Source organism: Acipenser ruthenus, chromosome 1, assembly GCF_902713425.1.
Source record: "Acipenser ruthenus chromosome 1, fAciRut3.2 maternal haplotype, whole genome shotgun sequence".
Lineage (NCBI taxonomy): Eukaryota > Metazoa > Chordata > Actinopteri > Acipenseriformes > Acipenseridae > Acipenser > Acipenser ruthenus.
The window spans coordinates 92,575,685-92,595,895 of record NC_081189.1 but is presented as its reverse complement, the minus strand read 5'-3'; the positions used below and the strand labels follow the sequence as shown (position 1 = coordinate 92,595,895).

The window sequence follows — 20,211 nt, the reverse complement described above, 5'->3', positions numbered from 1 at the left end:
CAGAAGAACCTCCTTAAGCAAGCACATAAAAAAAATACCATAGTGTAATCACTAACACTAACAGAGCAACACTATTCAATATCTAATGAATTCCATGCCTTTGTTAAAAACAAACACTCTGCTGTCCAGTCTAGCACTGATGAACCATATATCAGTTTCCCATCTGGCCCCGATTTGTATTCATCAAAAGAAAACAGTCAATGGGATCTTTGCAGCACACAGTTGAGGTGAAACTGTCTTTTAACTGCGCATTCTGAGTTTCTGCCATCCGTGACTCACTGTAACACTTTACGGCCAGTCGCTGGAAACGTACAATAATGTACTACAAAGACGTGCTGCAATAGTGCCCTGTTACAAAACAATAGGCAATTCACAGAGACAGTAAACAAGCCCTCTGCTGGTGGAAATAAGCATTACCTTTCACAATTTTACAGTATGCAAAATAACGGAGTCTATTTAATGCTCTAAACATTAATACCACCGCCCTAAAATTTGTAAACCTAATTTGACTGTATTTCTATTGTAAATATACTATTGTTAATAAGCAGGTCTACCACAGAGGGAAAACGTATAGACTGATGTGGCGTTAAAGAGTGACGGTATTTAGATCCTCCACAGTTTAGATTATTAAAATAGCCTTATTTGTCTACTGCGTTTGACAAATGTACAACATGTATTTTTTTCTCACTGACATGAGCGACGTTCATATATGAAGGGTAAGTAAAGCACAAGAAACTCAGAAAGTGCAGAAGAAAGTGATTCTTCATTTACGTCTGGGCACTGCAGGGTGGTTGCACTGAACTAAATTACCTATCACAAATCTGAAGCATTTGGACAGGAGCGATTTGATGACTTCTAAAGAAAGAGTCAAGATTTAGTGACTTTTGTAAGAGGATAGTGTGAAAAACTGTAAAGGGTAAGGAAGGTGGGGAGGCATATTGCCTGGGGCCCTTTGTTATTACAAAGTACAGCAGCTGCACGTTACGTCACTGCATAAAAGGCAAGTTCAGTGGTATGAATACATACAGCCTACAGGGTGCGCTGTTATAAACTGCGGGATATATTGAGCGGTGTGGATTTAATCTGGGTTTTGCTGCTTTGTCAGTCTCTTGACGTCTCGGGTGTTTGTTTTTTCTGTCAGCAGTAACGGGAAGAGAAGAGAACAAGCTTGGGACAAGATGACTGGGCGCGGGAAAAGGAAATCGAAATCGGCACAGCAGGTATTGAATATGCAGTAACAAAACCAATTACCAGTGGCCCGAAGTGTATTTATTTTTTGTAAATCTTAGTTGTACCTGTAATAGGTAAATACAAAGTGTTTGGTCATTTTGTGAATGCACTGAAGCCGGCTCGTTAGCTTGTTGTCACTCAGTTGTTGCACTCAGAATGAGCAGCCAGCAACACGTTAACAGAATTCAAATGAAATACAAAACATACATTCAAGTAATTTGATTAAGGCTCGCGTGGTGAGGAGTTGTAGCATTATTTAATATAATTTCCCCAAGTCAAACATGGCTTTAATGCGTAATATTATCCACAATAAATAACTGTTTGTGTATCGTACAAAAAACAACAACAACAAAAACATGCAGACGGTAGTTTTAATTGTGAAAACACTATCATTAATGATTCATAAATATGTGAAAAAATAATCTCTGGTATGACGGCACATAAAAGATGAAAGAAGAAGATAGCCAACACTGATCAAGTTTATTGTTATTTATAGGAATTGAAAGCTGTGAATGGAAATGTAAAGAAGGTCAAACAACATGAAGAGGCAGACGTACCCAATGAACTAAGACAGGAGGTTAACCGTCTTTACCAGCTTGCGATGCCTGAAGACTTTTATCACTTTTGGGTCTTCTGTGAGAAACTCAATCCTGAGGACCCTTCAGGTTGGTAGAGGACACTGTTTTCTTCCAGGTTTGATGGTTGTTTAGAGTCAGTGAGAATATTACAAAGGATCAGATCTATTTGGACAAGTGGCTTTTAGAGCCCCACTGTCTCATGTGCACTGGTATTTTGTGGCATGGTCCTGCCTGTAGACCTTTAGTCTGAGTGCTTAGAAATATCTTACATAAGAACATAAGAAAGTTTACAAACGAGAGGAGGCCATTCAGCCCATCTTGCTCGTTTGGTTGTTAGTAGCTTATTGATCCCAGAATCTCATCAAGCAGCTTCTTGAAGGATCCCAGGGTGTCAGCTTCAACAACATTACTGGGGAGTTGGTTCCAGACCCTCACAATTCTCTGTGTAAAAAAGTGCCTCCTATTTTCTGTTCTGAATGCCCCTTTATCTAATCTCCATTTATGACCCCTGGTTCTTTTTTCTTTTTTCAAGTCAAAGAAGTCCCCCGGGTTGACATTGTCTATACCTTTTAGGATTTTGAATGTTTGAATCAGATCGCCGCATAGTCTTCTTTGTTCAGGACTGAATAGATTCAATTCTTTTAGCCTGTCTGCATACGACATGCCTTTTAAACCCGGGATAATTCTGGTTGCTCTTCTTTGCACTCTTTCTTACCAGCTTCTTCATTTTTGGGTGGCTTGTTACATAATTTTTCAGTCACACTGTTATTAGAAACCATTTTGAAATATGATAACCTGCATACCTTTCTGTTGGAGCACTGTTTCTTGATTCAGTCAAATGATAAAAAAATATATCTATATATATAGTGAGTGGGTGCAAAACCTAAAGTATGTTTCCAATATTATTTGCGGCTTCTTCTCTAAAGAGGGATGACCTTGCTCTATACGGTACTCGTCAGATAAGTTACATTGTTATGCCATTATACAGTATGTCTTTCTTATTCACAGGAGCACTGCAGCCCAGCCTTGGACTCCAACTGGTTGGCCCATATGACATCCTGGCAGGAAAACATAAGTCTGCAAAGAACTCAAACCCAAACTACTTTCTCCACTGGCGGCATTTTTATGACCCCCCTGAATTTCAAACCATTCTGGTGGGAAATGCAGAGACTCAGTATCACATGGGATATTACAGGTGAATACTTGCTTACTATTTTGATACTCATTTGAAAGTTGCGAATTTGAGAATTGAGAATGAGAATTTTGCAGTGTAATTTCTCGTTATAACTATTTTGGAGTCTTGTATTTTATGGCTTAAGTATTTGAGTTTAATAACATCAGAGTACTAAGTAGTCTCAGAGGCCAGTTATTTCAAGGAAATTCTGAAAGTTTTATTTTACACACACACATATAAAATAAGGCAGGGCTAGCCACATTTTTTTTTTAAACTGTATATCATGTATTATGCATTTCTCAGTATTTAAAGTTATGGATTTTTTTGTTGTTACTGCATCTTGTAAAGTGCTTTGATAGTGGTCCACTCTGAAAGGCGCTATATAAAATAAAGATTGATTGATTGATCCTGATTATTTATTTTAAATAGTAAATGTAATGTCTAATATCCATAGGGATAGTCCAGATGCATTGCCTGTATTTATTGGAGCAAACGAAGCAAAGAAAGGCTGTTCATTATCTCAGATGGGGGACAATATGTTTGCTGCAGTCAGGTATGTGTCTGTTCATAACACATTGAGCTCTTCTGATCAAGTCAAATAATGTGTTATCATCTTGCATGTAAACTCGATAAATCATTTCAGATGGCTTTGTTTGTTTGTGCTTACAAAATACTTTTTACAATTGAATAAAAAGTAATGACCACATGTGCATTTTGTTTTGTAGACTTTTTCTTAGTAAAAGACAGAAAGAAAAGAGTAATAAAAAGCAAGACCGTTCTCTATGCAGCCTGGAAGAGGAGTTGACAGCTGCAGCAGAGAAACTTGGGTATTCATTGGAGGTAAAATCCAAAGAAATGAAGCAGAGGGACAAAAAGGTAACCAGGACACCGTGACCCCATAGTTGAGGCTTGTGTATTTTGATGGTGTCTCAATTTCACTGATGGAAAGAAACGGGACTGATTTCAAATCTCATTCAACTCTTGCCAGATGGAATGTTTGTCTGTTTGTTTTGTAATATCACTACTTTTATTTGTTTTAAATGTTAAATATAAGGTGGCTCATTAAGGACAGTGGGGGAAGAACATTAATTGAAATGTGTTATAGATAAATTATCTCAGGGTCTCAACATTTCAAACTACGGAACTGGATGGAATAAAGTTGTGCAATGGAATGAACTGGAGTAGCACATTGAAAATTGTGTAGTTGTCCTGTGTGGTGGTAATGTTTTGATACAGAGCCAATCTTGTTTGTCTTTCTGATGCAGACAGAAAATACTAGAGTGCAATGATGTACTCTTTGTTCAGGTATTTATTTTGAATGTATTTTTTATAAGGTAGTTACAAAGACGTTCCATGGGGCTGGCATTGTGGTTCCAGTGGATGAAAACGACGTAGGTTATCGAGAGCTTCCTGAAACGGATGGTAAGGGGAGTTTGAAACAATAAATTGTAGGGACAAACCCTATTCAGAAGTTGCAGGTTTTGTATTGTATAACAGGGGTATGGGGAGATTATAGTGTTGGTGTTGCATTTTAAAGGGGTTATTTTTAATTTGCTATGTCAGTCGCGCATGTGAAAGTAGTTTGTATGAATTTGCAATGCCTCGCTGTTGCCGGACTTACCACTGCTAATATTTCATTATCCAGTTCAGTTTGCAATATTTTTAATGCTCTAGAAACGCCTTGGGCTAAATCTAACGGCACACCTGACCTCATTTTGACCTATAGCCTAAGATGGCTGGCATCACTTATATTACAGGTGGTGTCCAGAAGAAATGAATAATTTCACTGCCTCACTACTTTAATCTGTGCGCTCGTGAGACCTACGTAGCAACTGGGAGGGGTGAAAGTCAGATGAGGAGCATTGTAGTTATAACACATTCTCAATAAATAGATGATATTTTTCATTGTTCGTTAATTTTATTTGTATTAATTTTTTTAGCCAGTCTTAAAAAGATATGCAAAGTTATCACAGAAGCCCCGAATGATGAGGCGAGAATCCAAGCCTTTGCTCCCATTCAGGAGATGATGACCTACATTCAATTTGCCAATGATGAATGTGACTATGGTATGGGGTATGAACTTGGAATAGACCTTTTCTGTTATGGGTCACATGTGAGTATTGTCTTGCTAAAGGTTTTAAAATGTGATTACTGTGTTTTTTTCTGCATTATTATTTGTTTATTTAGCAGACACTGTTTAACCAAGGCGACTTACAGAGACTGCATGTATGGTGCTTTTAAAAAAGTTGCTAGTGGGTCACTAGCACAGCAGCACAAAGTGTGGCGTGAGTCATGCTACGTGGGGCTTACTGGTTTAAGTTCTGGTAGCCCTGAGTTGCCATTTGTGTCTGAGGACCTAAAAAATGGTTGGGTAAAATAAAATAAGATAAGCAAATGTCCCATCACAAATGAGCAGGGGTGGTCAAACTCTCCAGGACTGTATCTACAATCACTGGCCAGAATAGTTGAGTGTAAGAGACATTAGAAAATCCCCCAGTCGCATGACGGTTGTGTGCAACAGTTGAAAGATCTTTGTGACTTACCAAGAAGCATGACTCATGACTCATGCCTCAGTGCAACGACTCCAGTGCTTGGAGCTAACAAAATAGTCCCATACATTTTCTATGCTATGCACATCCATTCATTTATATAGGTCTCAAGTGTGCAGTTTTGAAAATACATCATGTTTGCTTAAACACGTGTTTCATTTTAAAACATATCTGGTACTACACTAGGTTAAGGAAATGTGTTTGCAAGCCAGGTTTTGGAGTGTCTTGTACAGCTGCTTCCCCTACTGACAGACATGCTGTCAGCCAGTAGCATGCTTTGACCCAGAAGACACTACTGTGGTGAAATAATCAAGGAAGTTAAGCAGACTTCCTGGAAGGCAGGCAAGCAAACTGAGAACCTAGTGCAGTACCAGGTGAAAGTACACGTTTGCTGTAATATGTTTTAAAAAACTACAATTTCTGTAAGACTCTCTTGCTTGTTCCTGGAATGGTAATGTTTGCAGAAACCACTACTGGTGGTTCATGATGGCTCAAGCCAAGAAGCAACACATATGGTCAGAATCACCTTTTACCTGGACAATACACCCTGATTTCCACTCTCATCATGTGCTGGAATGTGCACATTGTGGACTTTTTCTAGCAGGCCAGTCAGTGTATTTATTGTACACGATTTTACAGAAAATGTGCCAACACATTTTCTTCCTGTTCCTTGTAAAGACTGCATTTGCCAAGTTTCATCCGTCCCTGTCCCCTCCGTGTACTCTGACGTTTTTCAGTGTATCCCTGTGTTTTTTTTTTTTTTTGGCCATGAGTTGGGATTGGCTTGCAGTACATACAGATTTTGAAGCATTGTGTATTAGTTATGGGTCAGGGTAATCATTGTAAACCAGAGAACCAGTAAAAGATTAGATATAGATATTAGATAAAAGAACAGTATGCAAAAGGGTGCTGTTGGAATCCATTTGTCATAAAACAGTCTGACTACTATATCTGGTAAGTAACAGGAATAGTAAAAAGGGGATAAAGCATATGTGATGATGCAGTATTCAAAAATGGTTAACACTTTTTTTTTTTTTTTCAGTATTTCCACAAGATGGTAGGACAGCTCCTGCCAATGGCCTACAACCTTCTCAAGAGGAATCTTTTTGCTGAAATTATTGAAGCTCATTTAGCCAGTAGGAACCAAGAAAATGTGGACCAGTTGTCTGCATGAAATAAAAGGTCTTGAATATTAATGAATTTATTGTATTTTTTTGTATCTTTGTCTGCAGCTTTCCATGTGTAGTTTTTGTGGTTAAAGTTAATGTTTGTTTTAATATAGATTTCTAATAAAATGTATTTAATTATATGGATCCTGTTATCTTTTCAGCCGTGTATTGTACATTTTCCCAATGACAAGAAAACATAGACATTGACAAGATGAATGTATGTGCTTGGCTAGTGTTCAACAATAGCAGTTCTTTGTGAAATAATGAAACTGACAATGTTCTATAATGTAAATGTTTGTTTTATTATATATATATATAAGATATATATACACACACACAAATTAGGGATGAGAATTTTAAACATATAAACTCCAAAAAATAGGTTAAACGTTGAATAAAATGCTAGACGTATAATTGGTCACGTGCCAAATTTCACCAAACGCATATTTAATGTATTAATTTTAGTAATTTACTATCATGTAGTCAGTCCGCCGCCATGTAACAGACTGCTGTGGTGCCAGTGTGTTGGATATTATAAAAAAGGAAAGAGCTTGTCAATTGCCTCTAAGTAGCTTTTCTAATAGGTGCAACAGGAAGATTGACAGTGGGGCGGGTTTTATTCTCAGTCAATCTGACACTTTACTGGTGCACTCTGTTTTTCATGCTGTAGTAGGCGTGGTATGGTATCAAGTCTACGAGGTAATAAAGTTAATAACAAGCGTTTTGTTATATATTTTTAATAAAATGGTATCTCTATACAAAGGAACGAAGAGAAGCCACGTTTGGAAGTATTTTGAGGAACCGGACGAGAAAACCGTGTTATATAAATTATGCCAACCAAAATTTCCATATCACAAAAACATGCTTAATGCTTCACCATTTTAAATGAAAACATTCAAAATTACTTTGGATGGAGTTACTGATGTCAGTAAAAAACAAACATCCATAATAAGCAGAACACTCCAGAAGGATGACTTGACATTTATTTAGCCCTTACATCCCTGTTTTTTTTTTCCAATATTAATTCAGCGAATGCATACGTGTAAATAAAATCATGTATAGGCTCTAATTTACCAGTACACTTTTAAGCAAATCCATTTAAAAAAAAAAAAAAAAAAAAAAAAGTCCTTTATAGCTACGTAATTTTGTCAACAGAAGAGGCTATATAGCTGAAGAAGACCTATTGGTCGAAACATGTTAGCTGTGTTTACTGTGAAATTTTAAAGATCTGAAATAATGACGATTGCTTTTAATGTTAGCTCGCGAGGTTTGGGGGGCGTGGAGCTGGGGGGGGCCGCTAATCTTTCAATTTTCTAATCTCCCGTTAATTAGTCTATTTACTATTTAAGACCTGATCACCTGCACCTTTTCTGTCTAGTGTTTCGTTTTTCCTCCTCCTCCCCTCCTCCACCTTCTACATGTCTTCGCATCGGTCATCTCTGGGGGGCAAGTGAGGCTCACTTCCCCGACCTCCGGGCTAGGCAGCCGCCTCCCTTACCTTCAGGGGTTCTCACCGCGTGAGTCAGAGCGGACCCCCGGCCAAACTCTGTCCTGTCGCAGCTCCTGCGCGCCTCTCACTCGAGGCTCTCTTCTATTCTGCCTCTCTTCAGGACGTGGTCACTCGTGCCGAGTCCTATACTAACCTCAATGCTTTGTCCTTATCTTCAGGTCCCAGGCAGCGTGATGTCTCGGCCAATCAGGGGTTTTACGAGCGCCCCTTACAGAAGCCTCAGATGCTGGGTACCTCTCTCATCTCCTCCCGAGGGGCGGCTTTTCAAGTCATAACCCTCATATGTGTTTTCAGGTTGCCGGGTCCTCCGCCCCTGGGATGTCGGCAGCGTCGGCCCCAGTCGGTGACCTCTTTTCTATCCCGTTTCCGGTTGCCGGGTCCTCCGCCCCTGGGATGTCGGCAGCGTCGGCCCCAGTCGGTGACCACATTCTGTCCTACTAACTGCTCCTTGCTACTTCTTCTGCCTTATCCTTTCCCCCCCCCCCAGCTCACGCCCAGTGAATTGAGAATTTAGTGTGGATATGGATTTGATTCTAACAGGAGTTGCTGTGTTTTTCCCCTTCGTGGTTGTCCGCTGGAGCAGATTCTTAGTATGCAGTTGTCCCAAGATGAACCCAAGCTGAATCACCCCATGCTTTGAAGCATAAATATATATATAAAGTTCGAGAAAAAGGAAAAGTGCTGTGTACCAAAATGATCAATAAGAAAAAAGGAAAAAAGAAAAGGATATTTCAGGTACTTAAAAAGGTAGAATAATTGATTACAAATCAATTATCAGGACGTTTCGGACTACAAGTCATTCATCGGCTGAATACAAAAAAACAGTGTTTTAAGAAGCTGATATAAAAAAAAAAAGTAGTCTATTAAACAAAATTCCAGAATGATTGATTGATGATTGATGATGATGATGACGACGATGACCTCAGAATAGAATGTTCATTCCAAATGGCTCCAAAGTGCCTAGTTTGAAAATAAGTTCACATTACTTTTGTTTCCTGACAGCATTAGTTCCATAGCATTGAACCATCCCACAAATTGTGATGTCTTCTATAGTGTGGTTATTTCTGTTAAAATGTCTGGCGAAAGGAAAGGTAGAGGTGTTAATTCGTATACTTCTCAGATGTTCCACGAAGCGATCAGTCAAGCGTTGTTTTGTTTCACCAATATATAGCTTGTTACATTTGAGGCAGCCAGTGCAATATACTATACCTTTACTAATGCAAGTAAAAGTATCATGGATAGTAAATGAGGATTTTGCTCCCTTAACTACTGTGTTGCTGTGAATGCATTTACAAGTTGCACAACGTGACCTATTGCATGGAAACATACCCTTAAGACTGTCCAGATTGGGTCGAATCTTACTGTGGACCAGATGTTCTCTTAGATTTTTGTCTCTTCTGTATGACATTAGGGGAGGGTTATTGAAAATAGGAGCTGTAGAAGGATCATCTTGAAGAATGCTAAAATTTCTTTGTATGATGTGTTGTACTTTTTTGGTCATAGGATGATATGTAAGAACAAGGGGAATACGATTGTTGGTATTCTGTTTTGGTTTTGTACAAGACATCCTTTCTGTTTATTGTCGGTACTCTTAACTGAGCTTCTCTAAGTATAGTGTCTGGAAAACCACAGTTTTTGAAAAATGCACACGTCATTTGTTTTATTACAAAAATCACGATCATCACTGCAAATGCGTCTCAGTCTTAGTAATTGGGAGTATGGAATGGAGTTGCGACAAGCTTTGGGATGTGAGGAGTCGTATCTTAGATATGAATGAGAGTCTGTTTCTTTGTAGAAGATTGTAGTATTGATGGTACAATTAGACACCGTGATTGTAATGTCTAGGAAAGAAATTTGTATATATATATATATATATATATATACACACACACACACACACACAAATACAGGGTTCCCGCGGATTAAATAAACTCGAAAAGATCAGCAAGAACAAGGCACAGTAAATGTTTAAGATTTAGATTTTGACTATAAACCGACTACACTTTTCATCACTGACTTCTATTAATTTACCGAACCAAAGAAGTATTATCAGTGCACACTCGTCACACAAAGGATTATTCGGTCAAATGAAGTGAAATGTAGTAAGCACATACACCAATGCAGATCATCAGAAAGTGTATGTACTACCAGAACTTGTCTAAAACTTTAGGCATTTGAATTTTTGTTTTAAATGGTATTGTAAAGATGTTGCCGTCTCCTCGAGTTGATACTACTACTAGCGAGCTCAATTGTGTTGTGGGGATTTGGGTTTTATGTATTAAAAAATGAATACAATATTATTTCTCTTTTTTTTTTTAAAAAAAAATGCCGCTTAACCTACCTTAACTGTGTCTTTGACATAAGTGACATTTCCTATCATGATCGCTCTTTGAAGGAGCAAAGATGGAGGAAAATTCCTTTGGAACTTCAGGTACCTAAGTAAATAATTGTTATAACTTGTTAAAGCCGAAGCAGATACTGTGTGTGCTATAACCTAATGTGATAACTGTTATAAACCTTTTTTTTTTATCGCAATATTGAACATTTGTGCGGTATATGTCCCTGAAGTATAAGTTCTCATGCTTGAATTTGCAGAGTATGAAATTAACAATATCCACGGTCCTATTATACACACATAGTACTTAAATATTCACAATGCATTACTGTAGGCTTTTAATTATATAGATACGAATAATGATACTGTAATATGTATTTATAATTATTTTTGGTCAGTGGTAAAAGTCCAAACACACGCAGAAAGCTAATGAAACCTCGTCACAGTGGGAGTGGGGCAAAAGACCTCACTTCCAGGCAGAAATTGATTTTAAAGAATCCTGATTTCTTAAAGCCATTTCTTGTGCTCCGTCATAATGAAACCAGTTTGGAAGCAAGTAAAAGATTTTTTTTTTTTTTTAATGAGAATATTTTTCTAGTATTTAATGTTTTTTATATCAGAGAGAAATATTAATAGCAAAATCTACATACGCCAATTGCGCGTCCAAATGGATCTCCGCGTTTTCTTTTATCTGTGCACTGACAACAGCGATGGACTCCTCCATGATTCTCCTGAATGATGTCTACGATTCTGCAATGAAAATAGGCGCAGTCCGTGACATGATATCTCGTATAGTGTGTGTAGCTTGCTATCCCCCGATCTACGGTGAGAAATCGTAGCTTAATCGGTACGTGTGCGTGGCGCTGCGTCTCCCGATTGAAAACATCGTGTACTGTAAACCTGGCTTTAGGTGAACGATGGGAATCAGATCAAAGTCCCCATTGAATCGGTTCTTTTGATTCACCCTATGAACAAGCTGCGTGGCGAACAGGAGTCGAGTTACCAGCCTACCGAGTGGCTGATTTGTTCGTTATAACAAGGAAACCGGGTTGTCTCAAGACAATTTGAGTGTTATGAAACTGAAGACCGTATGTGCCATGTTGGATCCAAATTCCCGCTTACTTAGTGCATGATAAGAACTCTGTGTGAGCCAAAATGGCGTCAGTTACATCCTCCAGACCATAGCTATATATCTGCTTGGGATCATTGTCCTGCTGAAAGGTGAATTTCCTCTCAAGCTTCAGTTTTTTAGCGGACTGAAGCAGGTTCTCTTGCAGTATTTCCCTGTATTTTGCTCCATCATTTCTTCCTTCAATTTTAACAAGATGCCCAGTCCCTGCTGATGAGTGTGTCTTGAGGCATGGGCAGTGTTAGGTTTACGCCACACATAGCGCTTTGAGTTTTGGCCAAAAAGCTCTATCTTGATCTCATCTGACCACAAAACCTTTTCCCACATCGCAGCTGGGTCACTCTCATGCTTTCTGGCAAACTCCAGACGTGCTTTCAGATGGTACTTTTTGAGTAACGGCTTCTTTCTTGCCACCCTCCCATACAGGCCAGTGTTATGCAGAGCTCTTGATATGGTTGACTGGTGCACCATTACTCCACTCCCAGCCACCGAACTGTAGCTCCTTCAAAGTGATTGTTGGCCTCTCTGTGGCTTCTCTCACAAGTCTCCTTCTTGTTTGAGCGCTGAGTTTTGAGGGACGGCCTTTTCTTGGCAGTGCCTGGGTGGTGTGATGCAGCTCCCACTTCTTGATTATTGATCCAACTGTGCTCACTGGGATATCCAAACACTTGGATATTTTTTTGTACCCTTTCCCTAATCTATGCATTTGTATTACTTTATCTCTAACTTCTGTAGAATGCTCTTTGGTCTTCATTTTCCTTCAGATTCACAGCCTGACCAATGATCCTTCAACAGTGGGGTTTTTATCCAGAAAATGTGACAGCAACTTTAATGGTTCACAGGTGGAGGCCAATGGTAAGGTAATTCTGTCCTTGTTAGGGCAATTTCTTTCATCGGTGTAAACTGGGAGCTTCCACAGCACAGGGGTTGAATACTTATGCAAGCAAGATATTTCAGTTTTTTTATTTTTCTTAAAAATATTTCCCAACATAAATCAAATGTCACCTTACAATAATTGATTTTGAGTTTCAGTGTTTTAAAATAAAATATCAAACAGAACGAAATTTCAATGTACCATTTGTAATTCAGTAATGAGAGAATTGGTCAGGGGTCTGAATACTTTTGCAAGGCACTGTATATATATATATATATTGTCAAACTATATTTAATTTAATGTTTATAACGTGTCAGAACGTAGGTCTAGTGAGAGTGTTTTTTTCAGCTTTGACAGCTCTTAATGTCATTTAAGATTTCATAAATATATAATTGAGTTGTTTGTTGATCAGCTGGAATGAACTGCTGCTCTACTGATTAAAGAAAGATTGAACAATAACCCTTGTCATCAACTGTTATCATTGCATTGGTACTGTATGTATTGTACTAGCATCAAAATGTTTGATTCTTTTACAATTCATACAGCTTGAATAAATAATTGTTAGATGGTATTTGAACTAGTCACAATTTAAGTATTTACGTTTGGTATACTTGATGTGAAAATGGGTCTTACATTTTCTAAAGATTAGTCTTAAAAAGTCTTAAAAAGGTCTTATTTGCTCAACTGACAGCTGCAGGAACCATGAAATAAATAAACAGCTAGCTAGCCAGGGTTAGGGAGGGATTTAAGATTTTAATTAAGTGTCAATACGGGTCTACAGTAATTGGGTTCAGAAAGATTAACCTACGATAACAAACTCCTTAGTTTGTGTACTGAAGAAGTGTGTGTGTGTTTTATCCCCACCAACATGTTAAAACAAGATAATGCATGGTTGTGACAGCTTCTGCCACACAAACAGAGACAACTTGTAGCTGCACACCCCTACCTCACTTGAAAAAAGAAAATGAAATGATCTTATAGAAGTGGTAAGAAGCAGACACACATAATAGGATATTAAACAAGGAAGAAATACAATATTTTGATTATGTAGATGTTATGTACCCCCTATAAGCTACATTACTATAACTCAAGACCAAGAACAGAACATTGATTCCAAACAAAGTTGTTTTTAATTTCAATGAAAGTTTTAATTTTGATATTTTTTGGATTAATATACAATCAAACCACCAAAGTATATCAGACTTTTAAATTCTCCATAATATGCAAATCTAAGTAAAACAAAAAACATCAAGATCCGTATTAAATACAGTGTTAGGCAACACCAGAGGTTAACAAAGACAATGCATTCTTCATTAACCAACAGCAGGACAATTACTGTTAAAAAGAACACACAAAAACACTGACCCCACACTTTAGCTCAATAATTAGCATTTTAATATCTGCAGGTAAGGTGCTGTGCATGTTGCTATGAAAACAAAATAAAGGGCTCCTTTGGGTTGCACAGGCACATCGTTTAATTTTGCACATGTTCATATGTCAAATGGGTATGTAATAACAGTTTGAGGAAATAATGCTGTGTTGTTCATAAACTACCTGGAGGAACCGGGTGAAATGATATTAACCAGTTGTGTTTTGTGTAAAATATAGAAAACAAGCCTAAATCCAGGTGTATTAGTGTTCTTACAGTGCTGACACTGACCTCTTCCTAACTTCGCAGTTGTCATGACAATGTAAAGGGGACCACAATGGAAGTACACCACGTAACTTCAGCCTACAATGACTTCATAGATTTTGTTTTTGAACAACAAACAAAAAAATAAACATTGGTGCAATTTTACACTCTAATGTCAGCAGGAAGAAAAGCTTTGACCAAAAACAGGTTTCCATTGTTAGAGTACACAGATGCATTACTATTCAGGGCCTCCACCTTCACTGGCCATCATAGGTGATGCTGCTGAAATGACCAACTAATCAGATGTAGTTTCTACATGTAGTGCAGGACATTAGTGCGTCTGCTATTTGTCACAATTCTGCCAACATCCACTTACTTTAAATACAAGCAGAAACTTAGAGCAAGCCATGCTGTTGACTGGAACTTCAAAATGAGATTTGGCAGCTCAAGTACCAAAACCTTAAAAAAAAAAAAAAGATCTTTAAACTTTAATTACTTTTGTTTTCACTCCACACACACAGGCATTAAAACAATGCCCTTTGCGGCATTACTTATTTTATATATATTTTTCTAAACTTAACAGCATCTCAATATGAGAAATAGCTGTTTTGGTGGAACGCCAGAGATTCGTAAAAGGGTTTAAAAAAAAAAAAAAAATTATATATATTTTTTTAAGCAACAGTTAAATTGTTATGGAATGTGGAAATGATTTGTGACAGACAAGTTTCCTAAGTAAACAAAGCACAAAAGGGGAGCACCCTGCAGTCATATTTAGATAGCTCAAGTCACTTTCAGTGGATGCCCCGTTTAATCTGATCCTTTACATTACATAGGTAAACAATGTACTTTGCTCCACTGTTCTTCCAACATTGTACTATCTTGTCAGACCTATTCCAGCCACATCCAGTGCACATTTAAATAGGGGGAGGAGTAATCTTCCCTGTGTAAGTGCATTACTCGCATCTTCTCAACTGAAGCAGCATCTTGTGCAAACGTTGCAGGATCATTATCTTCTTTTATTTTGTTTCATTTAAGTTACTATTGAGGAAGGATCCCAGGTCAGAGCGCTGTGCTGTTCAACAGAAGGACTTCCTCTTCCGTCTCTTCCTCCTCCATGGGGTTTAATTGAACATTATTGTCTCTGGGTCGAGATTTGCCATCTGGGCCATGTGACGTAGGATATCTTTTTTTGTTATAATGCCAAGGAGGCGCCTAAAAAACAAAACAAAGTGAGAGACAAGCAGTTAGGTCCAAGTGCCTACACTGCTGGAAAGATAAAGCAAAACTTTTTGTTGGCAGAAACTGGTAAGAATTTAAACTTAGTAAAATAACTAGGCCGCTTTAAAACTGAATTGTGTGCAATGCTGAAAATGTATTGTCTGGAATTTTTTTTAGTAGCAATTTCATTGTTAGGAGAGCTATGTGTGGTTCATCTGACCAAGTCAAGAAATCACTTAATTCCTTAACCAAAATATGCCAACAAAAGCATGTAAACTATACCTTTTAGGGAAGGAGGAGAGAGCTGGAGTGAATACAAGGAAAAGTGATGCTAATCCCAATAAAGGAATAACAAACAAAAAAAGGAGACCCATTGTCCTGTTTAACCAACTGTTTCCACTCCCATCGCAAAACTTTTCTTCCATTACCATATCACCTTTAACATAAACGTTACCACCTTAAGATTGTCATAAGAGTTTAAGAGTGCACATAGGGATACATACACTGGGCATTTATTAATGGAATCACATTTCTGAAATCTGCTCTGTCTACGAATGGGCATTTCCTGCTTGGAGCTATATTTTAGGACATGGCAGACATGCCTTCAGTAAAGTGTTTACTCATCTAATAATGATTCAAGATGGGAAGGCATACTGCTATAGTATAACCATATTTATGCTGTATACCATACAGTAACATTTAGTTGTTTTTAGTAGTGCACCCCTGAATTCTCTTATGAAAATATTAACCCTTTTCTTAGTTTTCCATGAGACACTCAAGTGAGGACATGGAGGTATTAGCGACAAAGTAAAACTAGGAGAAGGTAGTCGGACCAGATATTTACACTACAGGAAAGAAGTGGAGAAAGCAGGGCAAATAAAGCTGTAGCCGTGGGCTACACATGTTAGTACAGTCACAGCAGGAAGCATGAAACGCTTGTGAAACGTTAACACAAGCTGGGGGTGTGAAGGTGGGAGTTTGCTTTGCTACAGATATGTTACCTCTAAATGTACACAGACAATGGCATTCTAACTCTTATAAGGTCTGTCCCTTATAAGTGTCTCAAATACACTAGTTATTAGTTAATTAAATGTGTTATTTACATTAAAATTACATGCCAATCACTGAACAGACTGGATACTGTACTTTACTATCCAGGTGTCATCAACCAGTTACCATGAAATGTAAGGCATGTATCTTCTCTATTCATTTTAGCTTGCTTCTTAACAATCAAGTGAAATCTGATAATGAAACGTGGGGTGCAAAATGGCAGTAAATACATGTTTATTCTACATGCACACTGAAAGTTTATATATAGGAGAAGGACACACACATATATAAAACTACTACTTCCGTTAAATTACGTAAAACAACGCTGACATCACATGACTGCATTCTAACAAAGAACTGAGAAAATTAGAGATGTACAACAATAAATACATCTGGATATTACGTGGCTGTGGACCAGAATCAATTCAATGATTAATTGGTACCTACAGAATCAAATTCTATGGTAAAGTTAACTTCCTAAAAAGTTTCCCATTCTTGTGTTTTTTTTTTATTTTAGGAATGTTTCAACATGTCTTTCTTTCCCAACCTCTTAGGAAAGAGAAGATTTTGAACTGTTCACAAGTTTCATGCATCCCTCCTTGATTCATTCTACAGGTCTAAGAGGCAGATCTGATGTATCTAATCACCAAGGGTTCGACGTGATGCTTTAGTTGCTCGAGGTGCTCTAATATATTCTTCTTGGTGATGATCCCCAAGACAATCCTGCAAACACATCATGTTACGCTAATAATTGCGATTGAAAACAAGGCAAACAAAATCAACAGAAAGCACAGCTAATAAAACAAAAAGAGTATTTAGTAAAATCAAAGTGTGAAAACATGGTTATATAAAAATAAAAAGCACGGTATAAAAAACAAATGATAAAAGCATTTACAGATGCAATGAAATGGCTATCCTTAAATGTATGAAGGTGCTTTTAACCCTGGCAACGGCTTCATACTGCTTCCTTATTATTTTATTATTTTCAGTGTGTCAATCATTAGACGTACTGTATGTGATATGACCAATAAAAATCAGAAGGATTTATTTAGCCAGGGTTAAAATAGGTGCAAAAATGGCATGATGTGCGATTTATTTTGCTCCACTAGTGCGACTCTTCAAACCCTAAGTATTGCTCCCAGTGTTTTGTGAAAAGTATACCAATACAGACAATGTAGAAAACTACTGTTATCATGACAACAGGTGATAAATGTTATTTTGTCAGAAAATTTGAAATTGTAGTATGTTTGTACATAAAGGGCATTCATATTCTTGGAACTGCTATGAATAAGCAGCCATTGCAGAGAGTTCTGTCCATTGCAAACAATATTTTCAATTCCCACTAAAATCCAAGTAAGGGTACCTGTGAGGTGTAGTAAAAAAAAAAGCCTTTGAGCAGACATAAATTAAAAAAAATATACAAAATAATCATGAAAAAAGCAAGCCGATGTACTGTAAAGAATTTAAATTATTTAATGTCCCCCACCCCCCCCCCCCCAAAAAAAGGTTTTGTTTAGTGTTGTTAAATAAACCTCAGAAATGCTCTGTCACATGTCTGGATTGCCTCTACAACATGTATCGGAATATAAAACACATTTTAAAATGGAGATCAAACTGAAATCTTTAGCTCCTGTTTTAACAATCTTGATTAGTATTCAATACTAGAAATTGTTATAACAGATGAAGAGTATTTTTCCTGTTAAGTCCGCTACCTGTGTTGCAGATGATAGGACCCCCCACATAAGCCTTACTATGAACTTACTGTGATGTAGTGCTTTTGTGAAGCTTGGTTATCTCTGTTTCAAAATAACCTGTTTATTCCCTGTTCAAATAAATAATAAATCCAAAATACATATTTTATCTTTACAAAACACAGTGGGCTTCCCACTTAGTGTTCAAATGAAATGAAGATTTACTTTAATAAAACAACCCTTAAGCACTTGTATTGTGGGAATTCCTGTACTTGTTTCTTCAGACACCAGGAGGCAGTATTGACATGGCAGGACTGACTGAGTTTAGATTATGTTTAGGGTTTCAGTGGGTTTTTAAAATTTTTTTAACTAAATTTTTTTCAGACGTTTCTAGGTGGCAAAAACAAAACAATGTCCATTGGGGCTTTTATTTGTATATGTTACCAGTTCATTCTGGTATTGTCCAAAAGTGCTGTTCTGGATTTGTATTGAGGCATCCTAAAAACTGCTCAAAAAACAGCACAGAATGGAATCACAGTAAAAGCTCTACCTCCTTTGTAGTAGTGTTAACTGGTGTTTATTTGTCTGTCCACGTTTCTTTTGTTGTTGTTGTTTGTTGTTTCAGGGTCAGCAATTATTGCTTAAAATAAAATCTGAAACTAAATTATGCTATAGTTATTGTTGACGATTGCTTGATGTATGTTACAATCTTTTATTAGTGGAGTGAACTATTGCAGTAGTGGTACTATTAAACCAGCACTTCCACCACAAAACTAGATGTTTATTATTTTAAAACCAGGAACTGACTGTAAACCTGCAAGTAGGCAATTTTCTAGAACAGTACTCTCAGCCAGTGCTATACATAGCCTCTATAAGTATCGCCCCCTGGTGGATGAAGATGAATATGGTTGTTTCATCCATTTACTTCTACAGCTCCTTCCATGATGTCAACCATTTTGACTGTGGCAACACAAAAAAAAAACACTTGTAAACATGATGATCTCCTTTCAACTACTGGAACCATAAAAACAATAAGGATACATAAAAAGAAACAAAACACATACATTAGGTATTTTGTTACTGGTGATGCATTCAGGTGAGAATACACAGGCAGCAGCCATGCAGGTTACGCACACTGCAAAAAGGTGAGATTGCAATGCTATGGTTGTTTATGCAGTAGCAATGCAAACACTAAACGCATAGCATTTTTAATACAACAGTATTTGACACCTTTACAATGAAAGGGTTTTTTTTTTTCTCTTAAGAGATAGGCAAAAAGGGTTTCAGTTTTTTACCATAGCATTGCTAGTTGTTGTCTCACTTGGTAATATGCAGCTTACCCGTTGTGTGTGACAAGGCACTGCCTCAGCCCCAGCTTCCGGAAGATATCCACCACAATCTCCATGGGCGTGTGGTCGGTGACGGTGAACGGGCTCATGTCCAGGATGGATCTCAGTTTCAGAGGCCGGGGGCTGTCAGCAGGGAGCGACGGGGCGTGCTGGGTGAAGTACACCCTGGACGTCCTGACAATACCCTCCTGCTTTCGACGTGCATTTTCTGAAATGTAATAATAATCAGAATTTAAAATACAATTTAAAGGTCACCACGTGGGCCAATTCCAGTTCTGTGCTTCCCCAGGTCTGCCTTTGCAGTTGCAAAATAGGTGATCCGTTCTGTGAGCCTCAAAATCTGTGTTCATAATATTCTGTTGTTATGCCAAGGAATGGTCTTTGAAGAATTAATCAATCGTACTTTGTCACCCATTTCAAGCTATGCCCTGATGCTATCCCCATATGGCCCTTGATTACAAGTATATGAAATGTTCACCCTAACACAATGTCAAAAGAATCCAAAAGAAATGAAAAATGGATCTTTTATACCAGCAATGTCTAGTATCTGATGAGTGCCCTGGAGGCTATGGGAGAATGTAGTAGCATCCACCTTGGAATCAGTGTCACATTGAATATGATTGTGTGACATAAATAAGACTAAATATTCCCAGCACATCTCCACTCTGGCACGCACTTGCCGATTCTTCCTGAGCAACATACGAAGAATCCGACCCTTCCTC

General features: G+C 37.8%; 2 protein-coding genes across 8 annotated transcripts in view; one reads left to right on the top strand and one right to left on the bottom strand.

The window, feature by feature from the left end:
* The first annotated feature begins 1,040 nt into the window (after nucleotides 1-1,040).
* LOC117420901 (histone PARylation factor 1) lies at nucleotides 1,041-6,840 on the top strand. Of its 2 annotated transcripts, none has more exons than XM_034034641.3 (8): nucleotides 1,041-1,220; nucleotides 1,727-1,895; nucleotides 2,817-3,003; nucleotides 3,437-3,535; nucleotides 3,708-3,822; nucleotides 4,317-4,404; nucleotides 4,923-5,095; nucleotides 6,574-6,840. In XM_034034641.3, the coding sequence occupies exons 1-8, from the start codon at nucleotides 1,179-1,181 to the stop codon at nucleotides 6,703-6,705; spliced, it is 1,005 nt and encodes a 334-aa protein (XP_033890532.2). In that variant the 5' UTR covers nucleotides 1,041-1,178; the 3' UTR covers nucleotides 6,706-6,840. The 2 variants fall into 2 exon arrangements, with proteins under 2 accessions (XP_033890532.2, XP_033890533.1); XM_034034642.2 differs by having other exon boundaries at nucleotides 3,708-3,858.
* Nucleotides 6,841-13,655: 6,815 nt separating this feature from the next.
* Nucleotides 13,656-20,211, bottom strand: part of LOC117421568 (H(+)/Cl(-) exchange transporter 3) — a 37,696-nt gene continuing 31,140 nt past the window's right edge. For 3 of the 6 annotated variants that reach the window (XM_034036109.3, XM_034036107.3, XM_034036110.3), the window contains 3 exons: nucleotides 19,481-19,697; nucleotides 17,097-17,172; nucleotides 13,656-15,393 (listed from right to left, as the gene is read on the bottom strand). In XM_034036109.3, coding sequence (XP_033892000.1) covers nucleotides 15,241-15,393; nucleotides 17,097-17,172; nucleotides 19,481-19,697 — 446 coding nt within the window. In that variant the 3' untranslated portion in view covers nucleotides 13,656-15,240. Of the gene's footprint in view, nucleotides 15,394-17,096; nucleotides 17,173-17,948; nucleotides 19,101-19,480; nucleotides 19,698-20,211 lie in introns of those variants that run through there. The other 3 variants (XM_034036111.3, XM_034036113.3, XM_034036112.3) reach the window with 2 other exon arrangements.